The following is a 16,659-nucleotide window of genomic DNA, read 5'->3' as shown; positions in this document are numbered from 1 at the left end:
TCCAGTCACGGGGAATTAAACGTTCATACTTTTAAGTTTTTTCGCGAGGTGTTCTTCAAGCTGCTCCGTGTCTGCCGCTAGTTAAACTCGGCTCTCTTTGCAATGGCGGCGCTGTAAACAACAGCGGCATCCTGACCAATCACAAGCTTGCGTAATCCATCTCGTTCAACGGATGTTTAAAAAAGTGGGCTCGACTCCGTACGTACTTGCGTGCCTGCCGGAGCCCTACGCAAGGACAGATAATGGCGTTGCGTGTCTCCGCACTGACGCAGACGGAGAAGCATAAATCAGGCTTTAGTTACCTTCAAATAGGCTTTTCATTGGGCTTGGGGGGAAAAACAAATAAAAGTACAACCATTGGTGCCACCCATGCACAAAGTTGTGTTTCATCTGGGCCACCCCATTTTAAAAGATCTGGACACGCCACTGAACTGGCGGGAGGAACCTCCACAAAGTGGTGTAAAAAAATAGACTTTCAGTTGTTTCTTAGCCTGGCAAGCCAGACTAAATAAATGTATTATTTAGTCTGACAACGCTCCATTGACGGCTCTCGGTTGTGGGGCGGGTTCCACCGTTGTCTTTCAAATGATCTCCGCATGCTACTGGACAATGAATGTGACATACTCACCGCAACAGCTATCGGTAAATGAGGCGGTCCGCAGTTGAAGGAGGAAACATCATTTTTTCTAAACAAAAGCACTTAAATACATCCATCTGCTCCTGATTCTAATGAAGCCCAAGTACTAATAGTCCAAAATTGATGTAAAAGCCGTTTCAAATGAGCTGTCGCCGTCTTGTTTCACTCTGTTGCATCATCCCACCCGCAGGCATATAGAGTGCCCTGATTGGCCCACAACGCGGATAAAGCTCTGATTTGTTCACTAAGCAGATAGAGCACTATGACTGGCCCACCATTATGGACCAATCACAGCTCTGTGTTTGAAACCCCTCTAGAGAGCTGTGATTGGCCAGCCAGAATGCTGTTGGGGCTGCAGAGGTTCCAGTGGAGCGTTGCTAGACCAAACTTTGCAAAGCAAGAATTTGGTCTCGCTCACTAGGCTAGTTGTTTCTAGTATCTGTTCTACAAATCACATCCTGTCCTGATGACTGATGAAGATCAGTCTGTTTTCCACATGAATGAGCCAAAGCTAAAGCCCTGTCATCATGCATCTAATAATTAAAACCCTTTAAAATATGAAGCCAGTTTGTTTCAGAAAAACTTTATTGTCAATTTTCATGTGGTGACTTAAAACAATAAATTCTCTCATCTACCACAACACAAACGAAAAAGAGGACAAAGTCATTCCATGACCGATAGATGAGCGCATCGTCCGAGTCTGAAGCTGACTGAGCCGGAACAGAGCAAACGTTTAAACACTAACCTGCTCAAACTGCTCTGGCTCCCACACGTTATCACGTATGTACATTCTGACCACAAACACGCCAAATAAAACACGTGATGAAGTCTCTTCCCTACATCTGCTGCTGAGGTCCAACCCAAAGCTTCTCTCCTCAGTCTGAGACGTTTTGAGCTGAAATCACAAATTCCTCCAGTAGGTTTAGGTTTCCTTTTCCACCTTTTCAATATCAAACATATTTTGGTATTTCTGTTAAACTGGTAACATTAGGGGGAAAAAAAAACAACAAAAAAGACCAAACAGCTCTGCTGTCCAGAGCAGCAGATCCAACAGGCTACACGAAGGAAGTCCTACTGGTCAAACTGGGATTCTGCTGGAGGATGGCATGATTCTTTTAGATGAGGTGGGCTGAGCAGTGCTGGAATGCTGCAGAATCGATTTGTGTGATTTTCCTAGCTGAACTCAGAACCTCAGGTGAGATTTGTGTTTCACCATGTACCTGAGAGGGGGGAGAGAGAGAGAGGGCGAGTCAATGACTCAGCATTTCTATTAAACACTAATTAAACCAAACCGCGGTTCCCTAAATTACACATACTTGTCGAGGGTTTCCCAAAAGCGCAGGAAGACGGGTCGGTCAAGATGGCGTCTGTGGCGGCTCAGCTCCAACACGGTCACGTCCCATTTCTGCACGTTGGGGTCCGTCTTTGCCTCATCGAATTTCAAATGAAAGGCTCGAACTAAAAGAGATTGATGCAGTATTAATTTTGTTGATGAAAAAAATATATATATATATTATATATATATATATATATATAAATATATATTTGTATAATATATATATATATATATATAATAAATATATATATTTATATATATATATAATATATATTATATATATATGTATATATTTATTTATTATATATATTATAAATATATATATCATTTTTTGTGACAAATGAAGTTTTGCAAATGGAAACAAATAAAAAAATAGGCCTGCTCGATTATGGCAAAAATCATATTTTTTATTATTATGATTTTTTTCACTAAAATTGAGATCTCGATTATTTAGGATGATTTTTTAATTATTGTTGATTTTACTTCATAAAAATGCACAGTGCACGATCAAAGGGAAAAATAAATGAGAAAAAGAAAGCAACAAGATAACCACCATAACAATTCCTGATTATAAAAGAGCCAATAAACTTGTTCATAGTTCATGACCCAAAGAGTTTAGGCTGAGGTTTAACTCATTTAAGCCTACCAAATACAATACAGAGCTAATTTGATAAAATTAGCTTGCATATACCGACAGCAAAAGAGGTACTAAGAGTACAGTTGTAGTAAGCAGTTATCGGATATATCTGCCCATCTGGCACGGACGGATTTAAACCCCACTGTTTGGCTGACTGGATACTCCTGAGACCAGTTAAACTGTAAGGCAGAGAGGAAAATGTTATCTCTGGCCTGCTCCAAAACAACTAATGTTATCTGAAGCTGGCTCCCCGCTTTGGCCTTGGCTTATGAAAACAAAACTCCCGTGGAATGACTACAGACAATCACTAGAGGGCGGAAGAGAGCTGCTATCAAAATGTGTTTACTGGAAAAATGCTGAAGAAGAAATGAGCTCGTCACGTGACCAAACAAATATGCTCAAATGTGTTCAAACATGAAGTGGTTAGTAAACGGCGTGAGAGCAGTTTACTCAGTTATTTCATTCTTGGAACACAATAAGCCTCACAAAGCGCTGAGCCTGGCACAACAAACTGAACCGAGACCAGCAACAGGCCAGTCAGCCATGACGCTCCTCCTTGCGTTCGACTCCTAATTTGTGTAGTAAAATAAACAAATGTCAGTGTAATTATTTATTTCAATGTAAGGAAACTAAAATGTTTTTAAAACCGTGGACTCCAGAATGAGCTTACAAGCACGCAATCGCAAGCAGCGCTGTTTCTTTGATGCCAGACGGTCCGCTGCACAACAGGTTCCAAGTCTGACGGACATTTTAGTTGTCATCCCACTCCCTCTTTACTTCTAGTTTATAAATGTAACGAGTGTGGGACTTTAGTTGTGCGTCAGAATTTTACTAAAAACTGTAGATGGAAAAAGCGTTAATATTTATAGAGTGCGGCAAATGTGTGCGTTGGGTGCGTGCGCGAGCGTGTGTGTGTGTATTGGTTGGTTTCCTGTTAACCATCAATAACCGGTTAGACATTTTGGAAAATGTGCATCCCTAGCTAAGGATTACAAGAAAATTTCTAGGTTGTTTGCTAGTTACTTTCAGGAAAAAAAAGAGTCAAGAAGGGAATCTGAAAGGTTGTTAGAAATAGCGACAAAGTGGCTAAGTTGACAAAGATGTTGAAAGGTGCGCTCCATTTGTAACATGGCGTAAACCACGGGGGAGGAGCAAATAATCGGCTCGTTTTGTTTTTATAATAGTTTAAAACCAGGACCATAATTGTGATTAAAATTCAATTAATTGAGCAGCCCTACGAATAAATAACCAACATTTTTTTTCATCGTCGTTGTTGTCCAGGAGGCATCCTGACCTGATGCCCAAACCACCTCAACTGGCTCCTTTCGATCCGGAGGAGCAGCGGTTCTACTCCGAGTCCCTCCCGAATGTCCGAGCTCCTCACCCTATCTCTAAGGCTGAGCCCGGCCACCCTACGGAGGAAACTCATTTCGGCCGCTTGTATCCGCGATCTCGTTCTTTCGGTCATTACCCAAAGCTCATGACCATAGGTGAGGATTGGGACGTAGATCGACCGGTTAATCGAGAGCCTGGCTTTCTGGCTCAGCTCCCTCTTCACAACGACAGATCGGTTCGGCGTCCGCATCACTGCAGACGCCGAACCAATCCGCCTGTCGATCTCCCGATCCCTCCTACCCTCACTCGTGAACAAGACCCCGAGATACTTAAACTCCTCCACTTGAGGTAGGACCTCTCCCCGACCCGGAGTTGGCAGAAAACGGAAAAGATGGGAGAATGGAACAACCCAATAAGCAAATGGAAAAGGTGGGATTAGAAGAGAAGAGAATCAGAGTCCGGAGCCAGCTGCTATTTTAACAAGCTACCGGTAACAGTTGAACAATTATTGTCTAAGAAAAGAAAATGCCCACGGCTGGGAGGAAAAGCATTAAATATAACCATCTGGAAAGTCTTTGCTTGGTGAGTACCCGTCTGGGGTTTCCCCTTTCTTTAAAAGTGTTACGCGGTAGCAGCGAGCGACCCCCCATGGGACATATTCTCAGTCATCCTGGACATCGTTTTAAAAGTTTTTGCTAAACAACTCGACCTATGTAGAAGACATTTAGCCTCTCAACCTACAGGCTTCTACTGATCGTGCTGCAAGTCTTTTTCTTCCTTCAGAACATGTTTTTGTCAGAATGAAGGTGTTGTTCATGGAATTAAAATGCAATACAGATTATTTCATCAAGTAAGACCTGTGGTTAGCTGGCTCATTTAAAACGTGTTAAGCTTTTGGACCCTGCCTCTTGAAAGAATCGGAATCGGGAATCAATAGGAACCGGCATCAAACCGAGAAACTGGAATCAGAACCGGAATCATTTAAATTCAAATGATGCCCAACCCAAAAAAAGACTAAAACTAAATTAAAGTTTCTTGTCAAAACGAACACTGGACTGATTAGCTAGCATGTTTATGTACAGGTAGTTCATGGTGTGGCCAGGGTCACTGCATCAGGGTTTCAGTCCAACACACTCGAGGGTGGAGGGTTAAAAGGAACATCTAGTACTCACTTTTGGCAAAAATATCAACAGGAGATCCATCAGGCAGCAGCCACGGCCAGCCCTTAAACTGCCAGGCAGGCCCCTGCACAAAGACGGCCACCACTCGATCCCTGTAGAAACACACACAGCTGTTTATTTCACTACAGAAATAAACAGCCGACTCTAGAAATCTGGTTAGAAACTGTGTAACCGCAAAGTTAACAATTGTGTTGTACCTCTGGAGGATGTATTTAAATTTAAATAACGTCTAAAACCTCAAAGACTGACATCTGAGTAGTCTCCAGGACTCCGAGCGCCACCACTAACCTGTACAGCATTCTCTGACTCAAAGACAATGAAAGAAACTTCTCACCAGTCCTGGGGGGCCAGTTTGAGCGGCTGGTCGATGACACGATAAGGAACCGTGACGTTCAGTGTGGTGCCGCCGGGTTGGACCTGATCTTTGCGCCTCTGAAGCAGGACCTCGTTGTCCCGCTGGATGCCCTGCTTTTTCTTGTCTTCTGATGTAACGAACCTGCAGTCACCAGACAGTTTCTCTCAGCTGCAGGGCACTCTTTTAAATGATTCCTAAACCTGTATGGCTCCTACACCTCTGATGGTCATGTGACTAGAGCAGATGGAACTAACGGTAAATACTGATAAATTCAACCTCTTACTTGTAGAGTACTTTGCAACAGACGTTACGACGCAGAACGGCTCGACAGCACAAACCCAACCGCAGTTTTGATAACTTTAAAGATAACTGATCTTAAACTATTTTAATAAACAGCAAACTTGACCATCGTTAATGAATTAAGAGTCTCACGAAACACTACGGCATGTCTGACACGTATAAACAATAGAGTCACTTCCCACTTCCTGTTCTCAAGTCCTGGGTGATGTTGTGACTATCGTGCGACTTTCCAAGAAGTGCTCAGCGGCGCGTCCTGTGTGACCACTGGACTTCTCCAGACTGAGGGCTGCGTAGCGCATCTGTTTCTGGTGTGCCCCAGGCTTTACGCCCCGGAACACTCCAGCTGCGCCGCGCCGCCAAGTGGATCGCTCACGAAATTCGTGCGCTGTCTGCTCCTCCACCGTTCACATCAGGAGAGAATTTTCAACAAGCGCTTCTGCTCAAGCCTACTGTTTTCCAACCCCCTCCCCATCCCACCCCCGTGCCTTTGCTGTGTGTGTGTGTGTGTGTGTGTGTGTGTGTGTGTGTAACCACACTGCTTCACCAGCTGAAAACGCTCAGCAATCTTCCTCTCCTGAGGGTGTTTAAGCCCGTCTCCAGCCTTCATTCGGGGAGACACAGTGCTAGTGTGGCTCTCCTCGGCTGTGGTTTTGCTAGCGTTAAAGCTACTGGTCTTCAGACGTACTCTGATTTAAAAGACTTTCTAGTCCTTTACGTTTCCTCTGTCTGAGGAATTTAAAGAGACTTTACGGACTTTTGAATTTTAATGCTCGAGATTGCCCCCTCAGGCCAAAAGCGTAACGGCAGCTTCAATAGTAGGCTCGTGCACGAGGCGCGCATACTGTACGTGCACACTCCTTAACGAAAATAACAGCAGAGACAGTCCCGTGTGTGTGTGTGTGTGTGTGTGTGTGTGTGTGTGTGTGTGTGTGTGTGTGGCCCGGAGGACAGAGGACAGGAGAACGTGCAGCTAATTAATTAAATAATGTGGTTCTGTAGCTTTCTCTTCAGCACAGCCGACAAAGGTTTATGATGGGTCAGTCCTCCTGCATGCTCAGATCATTCCCTTCCCTTGCTTGAAAAATTGTTCCAAAATGAAAGTTGAACCCACATCTTTTTTATCTGTGAATTCAATGCCGTTCGGCGAGTCTCAAATAAAAATTTGGGCATCTTACTGTAAAAAAAAATACCATTAATGTAAAAAAGAAACTCTAAATAAACTATGTTCACATCCAGAATCAAACCCAGGTCTTCTGCATGAGAGTCAGACATCTCACTAGGTGAGCTACACTCTTGTAGCATTCGTAGTATCTGTAACTTTTATATCCTTGATGACAGCTGAAACAACGTTCAAAGAACGGTTCGGAGTGAAAATGGCTATTTTGTTGCTAATTTGCAGGAAATATCTAGAAGAAAGTTCTACAGAAAGTAGCTAAGGGTCCTCAGAAATGTAGCTAGCTTTGTCACTAGGCGTTAGGAACAGCGACAAAGTGGCACTGCCTCTCTCTCTGCTGCTAAAGCTACTGATAGCAAATTCTACGGGCGATGCCTGAGCGTGAACGCGCATGAAGCAGCCTGCTCGACCCGAGCATCTCTCTTTTTCTGTGATTTTACAGAAAAACAGGCAATCACAGTAAAAATGCCAGGGCTCATTCTACAGGACCAGGGCATTGCAGGAGAATGTATGAAGAAGACATTTATTAGTTCTATACATGTTTTGGCTGTCACACTTCCATAATGCACCTTTAAGTTCACAGCTTCCCTATTCATGGTGCTAATCTTTAAAGTGGGTTTTCCTGTAACGGTTTAGCTTTAGTTATTTTGGTTGTTTTTTTGACTACTGGTCTTCTTCACTCCTGTTAACCAGGCAGTTGTTTTCAGTTTGCCGTTTGTAGCCCTTTTAGTTAGAAAGAGACGCCTTTTTGCTAGTAAACTGTTGTATTTAGACCTCCTCACTTCTCATTTCACCTTTGCACAAACCTTATTTTTAGTTTCACCGTTTGTCCCCTCATCCTCCTAGAAGGTCAGGGGGCACAAAACTCGTCATGAACCTCACCACAGCTCATGTTACTGCAGGAGCATTTGTTTCTCCAGTCTGTGTGGCAGCGGATCGCAGATTCAGCCAGAGAATCATAAAACAGCAGCAAGTCTGTGTGAGGCACCAGTGAACCTCATGGCCGTGGCTTTTCCAGCTTTTCCCTATAGAGACATTTGATTACACACAAGCAGGCGACTAGTTCAGGTCTGCAGTGCAGGAAGAAGGTGAGAGAGTGCGTCTGGCCACAAGTGGAATCGTTAAACTGCATTGTTAACCGGGGCACACTAAATATTCATGATAAGTAAAGTAAAAGGGACATGTAATGGTGTTGAACATTTAATAATAATAATAATAATAATAATAAACAATTAATAATAGCCACGCCGCTGTATGTCACAGATGCAATCCAGTGGAACCACGGCCAACGGGTGCAGAAGAGCGCATGCAGGAGTGATTTTAAAAGTTTGGCTGAAACAGCACCTGACGAGATGCGGCGACAAAAGCATCCTCCGCTCAACCTTCCACGGAGCTGCACTGCAGTGATTCAGACGGAGCGCTCAGAACTCCTCTGCGCCGTCAGAACACCTACGCAGGTGCTGGATGAAGAGATAAGCGATGGCTAGCCTACTTCGTGATTAAAGCATTTTTAAGTGCTTTTAAAACAATAAAATTTCTCACAATTAAAACAGAAGCTTCTATTTAGGGATCATAAATACAGAGCAATCTCCCTCCAGGGTCGCTTGTTACAGGGTATCTGCAGGTTTAAAGGAGCCAAATTTAAGACTCTTTAAGGCCACTTTGACCAAATTTAAGCTATTTTTTAAAATTAAATTTAAGCTATGATTTCCAGCTATTGCCTGGAACGTCGCGAACGTGGGATTAGCCATCCAGTTCCCATGGCGCACGCTCCCACTAGCTTAACCAGCTAATGTGCTCATCTAAAAATAGCCCCCTTTCACTGAATGTGTACGGTTCCGCTTACGCCAACGTCAAACACAAAAAAATGCTGAACACTAACTAGAAATTCACAAATTTTTTATAGAAATAAAATAATCTCGTTTAGTGGGTCTTTGGTCGTTTAAGACCTTTGGAAACTGTATTTAAGGACTATTTGTCATTTTTAAGGATTTTGAAGGCCTTAAATTTGGAAAAGCAAATGTAAGACGTTTTAAGGACCCGTGGATAACCTGTTGTTAGTCCGGAGCGCAGCTTCAGCCAGAACATTAAAACAGCCATGAGCCTGTCTGAGGCCAAATCCAGAACTTCCTCATGACTCCAGGCTTCTCAGCAAGCCTCATTAGAGACCTGTGATCACGCACAAGCAGGTGACCAGTTCAGGCTTACATCGGAGCAGAAGGAGGAGAGAGCGTGCTTCTGGCCGCAGGTTAGATGTTCCAACTTTAAGAGAAAGCGTTAATTATAACTACCGTATTTTTACAACCATAGGGCGCGGTAAAACGTACCGGGAAAACATCTGTGCGGGCTCGGGACTCGGAACACATCAGTGCAAACCAGACATTGTGAAAATTATAAACAGCCAAAAGCATGCTTCACTTTACTGGTCTAGTCCTGGTTATTTGTCGGAGTTCGTTTTCCAACTTCCTCCACTTGCGAACCATGGACTCATTAATGCTGAATTCTCTCGCCGCTGCTCTATTCCCGCGTTTCTCCACGTAGCTGATCGCTTGCAGTTTAAACTGTGCTTCATAGGCGTGTCTCTCAGCAGGCGCCATTCTCAGGGTTGTCAGAACAACGTTCAGCATACCGCGCCTACCTCCCCTTTTGAACTATTCGGGTTCTGTCTTCGCTCACGTCCGCACGTTCACGCCACGCCCCTTGTCTTCTACTACGTTCGCGTCTCACAACAACACAACAGGCGAACCACACCATAGGGTGCGGCGTACATTTTGGAGAAAATTTAAGACTTTTAGGTGCGCCTTATGTTCGTGAAAATACGGTAATTCAAAAAGGAAGGTGAAGAGGAAAAAGGTTGATCATACGTATATTTTTTTAACCCTGTCTGTCGAGTGACTGTAAAGCGTGACGTCTGATACACACACACACACACACACACACACACACACACACACACACACACACACACACACACACACACACACACACACACACACACACACACACAGCCAGATATGGCGTGGTGTGTGGGCTGGGGGGTCTGCAGCTAAATAAGTTTGGGAACCGCTGCTGTGGATGACAGGATACGAGCCACCCCAAGATAGAAATTTAACTATTTTACATTAATTATAAATATATAGTAAGTCAAAGTGCCTGTGAGACATTTATCTCTAACTCTTTACTGAGACGGACGAACAGACAGAAAGATAATAAAGTCTGACAGTTTATTCGGTCTGAGACCTGAGCATCCTTTCCTGAGACTTAAGGATGTCCTGAAATGGACCCCTTCCTTCTGCTGCTGCTGTGGTTTCTTACTTTAGGTCCTGCAGAAGGTCTTTTGCGTTGAGCATTGTGATGAGAGAGGTGGTGGCAGCGGGGATGATGATGATGGGGGTCCGGGACCCTGAAGAAAGAGCCAGAGAGGAAAATCTATCTGCTCCTCGTGTCACGTCATTCTATAAACTAGAGTCACAGAACATCAAAGGACATCTGACGCTACATCGTTGTGTACCTTTTTTTTGATTTGGTGGAGGTCGGGCTTGTGAAACTGGAAAGAAAACAAAACAATTAATCTCTACGCAAAAACAACAGATAATTATTCTGCTTCTAATTCTCATTGCAGATTTTGTCTCCTTCCACCGTTAAATGTCTCAGCCTGATGCTGATCTGTTGCTCTGAGGAAAAGGGGGGGGGGGGGGGGGGGTTGCACTCAGCAGCACTTGATTCTTCTCACAACAAAAGATGCGTTCATGGAAACATAAGCAGCATAATAATTCAGTAAATGTGACACTTTTCATATTTTACACTGAAGTTTTCCTGGAAATTCCTGTGACTTCATAAAAAAGGCCAAATCCCAAAGAAAACAGCATATAACTAAAGAAAATTGATCAGTAATGACGGATATGCACCGAAGCATCCTTCCTAAAATTCACCCAGCACCTTTTAATTTACATCATGATTTTCTTCCTCTTAAAGGGACTTTACGGAGTTTTGAATTTTGATGCTCGCGATCGCCCCCTCAGGCCAAAAGCGTAACGGCAGCTTCAATAGTAGGCTCGTGCACGAGGCGCACATGCTGTACGTGCACACTACTTAACAAAAATAACAGCTGAGACAGTCCCGTGCGTGTGTGTGTGTGTGTGTGTGTGTGTGTGTGTGTGTGTGGCCCGGAGGACAGAGGTCAGGAGAACACGCAGCTAATTAATTAAATAATGTGGTTCTGTACCTTTCTCTTCAGCACAGCCGATAAAGGTTGATGATGGGTCAGTCCTCCTGCATGCTCACATCATTCCCTTCCCTTGCTTGAAAAATTGTTCCAAAATGAAAGTTGAACCCACATCTTTTTTATCTGTGAATTCAATGCCGTTCGGCGAGTCTCAAATAAAAATTTGGGCATCTTACTGTAAAAAAATATACCATTAATGTAAAAAAGAAACTCTAAACACCCGGAATTGAACCCAGGTCTCCTACATGAGTGTCAGACGTTTTACTAGGTGAGCTAAAGCACCAGTAATGTCTTTTGTATCTGTAACATTTATATCCTTGATGACAGCTGAAACAACGTTCAAAGAACGGTTCGGAGTGAAAATGGCTATTTTGTTGCTAATTAGCAGGAAATATCTAGAAGAAAGTTGTACAGAAAGTAGCTAAGGGTTCTCAGAAATGTAGCTAGCTTTGTCACTAGGCGTTAGGAACAGCGACAAAGTGGCACTGCCTCTCTCTCTGCTGCTAAAGCTACGGATAGCAAACGCTACGGGCGATGCCTGAGCGTGAACGCGCATGAAGCAGCCTGCTCGACCCGAGCATCTCTCTTTTTCTGTGATTTTACAGAAAAACAGGCAATCACAGTAAAAATGCCAGGGCTCATTCTACAGGACCAGGGCATTGCAGGAGAATGTACGAAGAAGACATTTATTAGTTCTATACATGTTTTGGCTGTCACACTTCCATAATGTCCCTTTAAGATAAAACTGTAAGAAAATAAATGAAAACAAGCAGCAAAAGTGAGCAATGAGTTGTAGAAGTGGTACATTTTACATCAGAGGCCGAGTTTAATGACAGCAGCAGAAAACCCCACCCTTATCTAGAGCTCTACACCAGAGCCTAGCACCGGGACTGGGATCCCACGGCAGCTGGAGCAGGTGGCTAAACAGAAACCTCGAGCCCCAGAGTCTAAAGCCCCCTTCAGACAGGCCATGAAAAACGGAAATGTTCCGGAATCTGTCCGTAAGACCTTTCTGTCTGAATACAAACATCCGGATAACGTGTTCCGGAATTTATCCGGACGAAGCCCCTAGTAACAGGTCCGGACTAGTTACGGACAGGGTGGCTGCTTCAGACTGGTGAGGTAAAGTTCCGGACAAGAGGGAGGGGGAGGAGGAGGGGACCGGGGGACGCTGTGCGCACCTAGATAGCTCGCTCCTGTAGCATGCGGCGAACCACGGCAGCTCGCCTCCTACGGTACCGCCTAGACGCGCGACGGAGCGCTTCACACCGCTTCAGTGATTCCTTTTAACCATTGAGCTTCATCATCCAGGTCTCTGATGCGTCTTCGTGTGCGCAGAATTATGCTTAAGCGCCTCGTGATTTTTATCTTGAGAGGTGCTATAGAAATGATATTTTCTTCTTCTTCTTAACATAAGTCCGATGTGAACCGCAGCAGTGACAGGAGCAGGGCTTGGCAGACCATAATGTAATATTTTTATTGGCAAAGTACTAAAGTTTAGCACCCAAAAGGTTAGCTCTAATCGGGGGGCTTTCGGTCCCCTTCTCTATACCAGTCTTGATTTCATAACTAATTATCACAGAAGGAACCGCTGGATCCCAGTCACACACACGACTAGCATAAACGTTTTAGAGATAAATTAGGTCTGCTTCATAGCGAAGCTGGAGGACACTGCCGGCCCAGTGGGAGTCTGCTGCTCACACACCAGTGCTGCAGAGAGAAGCTGACCCGCGAGCAGCAGCCACCAAGTTTATTAACAGCTAAATGATCACTCTCTAGTTTTTGTAACCAAAATAAAAAATTTAGTTTTTTCATCAAACTATCTTTTGTTGATCTTAAATGGAAAACTGTGCTGTTTGTTTTTCAAGCATTTTCAATGACTTGATACAGAAATCAAGCACTTCCCATACCTTGGAAACATATTAAAATTCAAGCATTTTCAAGGATATCAAGCACCCGTACAGACAAAACAGATCACTTGAATGCCTCAGACTTCTGCTGGGCTAATGTTGGAATGCAGCCTCCAAAGGTTCTCCTGAAAAGAGTTTCTGGAGCATGACCCTTAGAGTCTAGCATCAGCGAGAACGCTGCTGAAGATGTTCTGCCTGTGGTAACATGCTGAGAAGTCAGTAAGGGTGAAGACCAGAACTCACCTGGACGGGGGACTGGCTGCAGCACCGGGGTCTGGGCCTTCCGAGCAGACGCGCCTTCCTTTAAAACACAACATCATATGGTTAACCCCTTAGCATTCCAGCGTCCCACCCATGTACCGAATTCGGTACTTTTAAGGTACCGACCGAATTCCACAGTACCGACTGAGTACCGATTCACATCATTTGAAACGGTGCCTCGTTTCGGTACCCGTCCTTCATAACGAGAAGTTGCCTGGACAGCTGCGCATGCGCAAGAGCGTTACGTCGTCGGTCGCTGTGAGCCAGTTGTAAACAGAGCAGCATGGTAGAAAGAACGCACGCTAAAGCTTGGGTCCACATCACTAAATGTGATGGGTAACTGGGTGATGATGAAACCAGCAACAACGATCTAAGTGAGACATCCTCATCTTAATCTGCTCCGGTAGGTAAATAAAATGTTTAAGATAACGTTAGCTTGATATGTTAGATTCCGTTCCGCTAATGGTGCGTTCGCTTTCTCCTCGGAACTCCGAGTTTCCGACTAGAAGAACATGAACGCGCTCTAAGTTTGGCTTCACTTTACTAAATGCGACGGGTGATTGGGTGGAGATGAAACCAGCGACAACGATCTAAGTGTGAGGCATCATCGTTTTAATCTGCTCCAGCAGCTAAATAAACTGTTTAAGATAACGTTAGCTTGATATGTTCGCTTCCATTGCCACCGTTGTTATCAGCTAATGGTGCGTTCGCTTTCTCCTCGGAAATTCTAACTTCCCAGTAGGAAAAATCAAATGAAAAAGGACGGCAAAAGGAATGAAGATACACAGTAAATTTAGTTCACAGTAAAGATGTTTGCTTCAGTTTAATTATCAGCTTATAAAACTACAAGGACGATGTTAAAATACAAACAGTTGTATGTTATTTATCGTGATATTTATCAAATATGGTTATATATTGAGAAAAATATATATTTAATTATAAAAGAGAATTAAAGCTGCAAGCAGCGTCGTTCGGCCCTCGCAGCTCCGCGCCGCTCCGGCCTGGCCGGCAGCCCGGGGCACCAGGGCATGTCTGGCAGAACAGAAACGTCAATCATCCCGTCACCGGAAACAGCAAATGGCCTCCTAGTCCGCACCTCACCCTGACTAAGCATCCCCTCTGAGCTCACCATTAAATTGAATTGTAAGGTTACGGCGTTACGCCAGAATTCGCCATGGCATCAAAGCCCCTCCCTTTCTGGAAAGCTATCAGATTTGAATGGCCATTACAGCATCATGAAGACAGTGCATGACCTAGGTGTCATGTTGACTAAATTAGAGGGGACAAATATGGGCATTTCAGCATAAAATAATAACTTCCTTTAGTCAGGGGGCGGGGCTTAGATGATGTCAGCTGTCCACATTGTCATTGTTTACAGATATGGTCAATGATCACACAGACAAAGTTCGAAAAAGATCTGATCATGCACATGGGAGTTATTAAGTCAAGTAATGGCGAAAGGTCAAAGTTTGAGGCTTAGCCACGCCTACACCTTTCAACTTTTGAAAAATCCGACGGTTGACTTTTTTCCCCTATGCCTTAAGAGTATATAGCAGAAGTTTGAAGGCGATTGGTGAAAAGGGCGAAGGAGCATCACTCTCCAAACAACGTGTGCGAAAACCACTAAATCGCGTACTTGGACCAAAATGGCCGACTTCCTGTGCAATTTTGTGCTTGGCTCCAAGAGACTTTTTTGTAGGTCCTGGGACACCACATTAGTGTACCAAATTTCGTAATCCTCAGTGAAAGCATGGCTTGGGGCTAATAGTTTAAATGGTCCTAGGGGGCGCTATTTCAGAAATTAGGCCACGCCCACATATTTCAGGTGTCTATGTCTCTTTGGGGTCAGACTAGGATCACTCACCAGAAGTTTCGTAACAATATCACGATAAATGAAGAAATGAGAGGCAAACGTATTTCCATGGCGTGATGGCGATTTTCGACATGCTCCCAAAGCCCCGCCTTTTTTTGAAACCTTCCAGTACTGGATACCAAGTGACCTCAAGTTGTCTACTGCTATTTGCCAGAGACTCCTGCCGATTGGGTAAAAGGAGTCCAGTAGGGAGCTGTGAAAAAAAGAGTGGCGCGGCGACAGGTCAAAGTTTGAGGCTTAGCCACGCCCACACCTTTCAACTTTTGAAAAATCCGACGGTTGAATTTTTTCCCCTATGCCTTAAGAGTATATAGCAGAAGTTTGAAGGCGATTGGTGAAAAGGGCGACGGAGCATCACTCTCCAAACAACGTGTGCGAAAACCACTAAATCGCGTACTTGGACCAAAATGGCCGACTTCCTGTGCAATTTTGTGATTGGCTCCAAGAGACTTTTTTGTAGGTCCTGGGACACCACATTAGTGTACCAAATTTCGTAATCCTCAGTCAAAGCATGGCTTGGGGCTATTAGTTTAAATGGTCCTAGGGGGCGCTATTTCAGAAATTAGGCCACGCCCACATATTTCAGCTGTCTATGTCTCTTTGTGGTCAGACTAGGATCACTCACCAGAAGTTTCGTAATGATATCACGATAAATGAAGAAATGAGAGGCAAACGTATTTCCATGGCGTGATGGCGATTTTCGCCATGCTCCCAAAGCCCTGCCTTTTTTTGAAACCTTCCAGTACTGGGTACCAAGTGACCTCAAGTTGTCTACTGCTATTTGCCAGAGACTCCTGCTGATTGGGTAAAAGGAGTCCAGTAGGGAGCTGTGAAAAAAAGAGTGGTGCGGCGACAGGTCAAAGTTTGAGGCTTAGCCACGCCCACACCTTTCAACTTTTGAAAAATCCGACGGTTGAATTTTTTCCTCTATGTCTTAAGAGCAGATGGCAGAAGTTTGAAGCAGATTGGTGAAAATGGCGACGGAGCATCACTCTCCAAACAACGTGTGCGAAAACCACTAAATTGCGTACTTGGACCAAAATGGCCGACTTCCTGTGCAACTTTGCACTTGGCTCCAAGAGACTTTTTTGTAGGTCCTGAGACCCCACATTAGTGTACCAAATTTCGTAATCCTCAGTCAAAGCATGGCTTGGGGCTGACAGTTTTAATGGCTCTAGGGGGCGCTATTTAAGAATATAGGCCACACCCACAAACTTCAGCTGTCTATTTCTCTTGGAGCTCAGACTAGGATCACTCACCAGAAGTTTCGTAGCAATATCACGATAACTGAAGAAATGAGAGACAAATGTATTTCCATGGCGTGATGGCGATTTTCGCCATGGTCCCAAAGCCCCGCCTTTTTTCAAAACCTGCCAGTACTGGAGACCAAGTAACCTCAACTTGTCTACTGCTGTTTGCCACAGAATCCTGGTGA

General features: G+C 44.3%; 1 protein-coding gene across 1 annotated transcript in view; it reads right to left on the bottom strand.

Annotated features, from left to right (window-relative positions):
* Positions 1-1,204: 1,204 nt before the first annotated feature.
* The window catches only part of cdc73 (cell division cycle 73, Paf1/RNA polymerase II complex component, homolog (S. cerevisiae)), a 59,880-nt gene continuing 44,425 nt past the window's right edge, over positions 1,205-16,659 (bottom strand). The window contains exons 11-17 of the mRNA XM_015974572.3: positions 13,334-13,391; positions 10,467-10,502; positions 10,271-10,358; positions 5,461-5,622; positions 5,118-5,218; positions 1,954-2,095; positions 1,205-1,857 (exon numbers count right to left, since the gene is read on the bottom strand). Coding sequence (XP_015830058.1) covers positions 1,821-1,857; positions 1,954-2,095; positions 5,118-5,218; positions 5,461-5,622; positions 10,271-10,358; positions 10,467-10,502; positions 13,334-13,391 — 624 coding nt within the window. The 3' untranslated portion in view covers positions 1,205-1,820. The remainder of the gene's footprint in view (positions 1,858-1,953; positions 2,096-5,117; positions 5,219-5,460; positions 5,623-10,270; positions 10,359-10,466; positions 10,503-13,333; positions 13,392-16,659) is intronic.

The sequence above is a fragment of the Nothobranchius furzeri genome, chromosome 11, assembly GCF_043380555.1.
Source record: "Nothobranchius furzeri strain GRZ-AD chromosome 11, NfurGRZ-RIMD1, whole genome shotgun sequence".
Classification (NCBI taxonomy): domain Eukaryota; kingdom Metazoa; phylum Chordata; class Actinopteri; order Cyprinodontiformes; family Nothobranchiidae; genus Nothobranchius; species Nothobranchius furzeri.
This window is presented reverse-complemented; position numbering and strand designations above follow the sequence as displayed.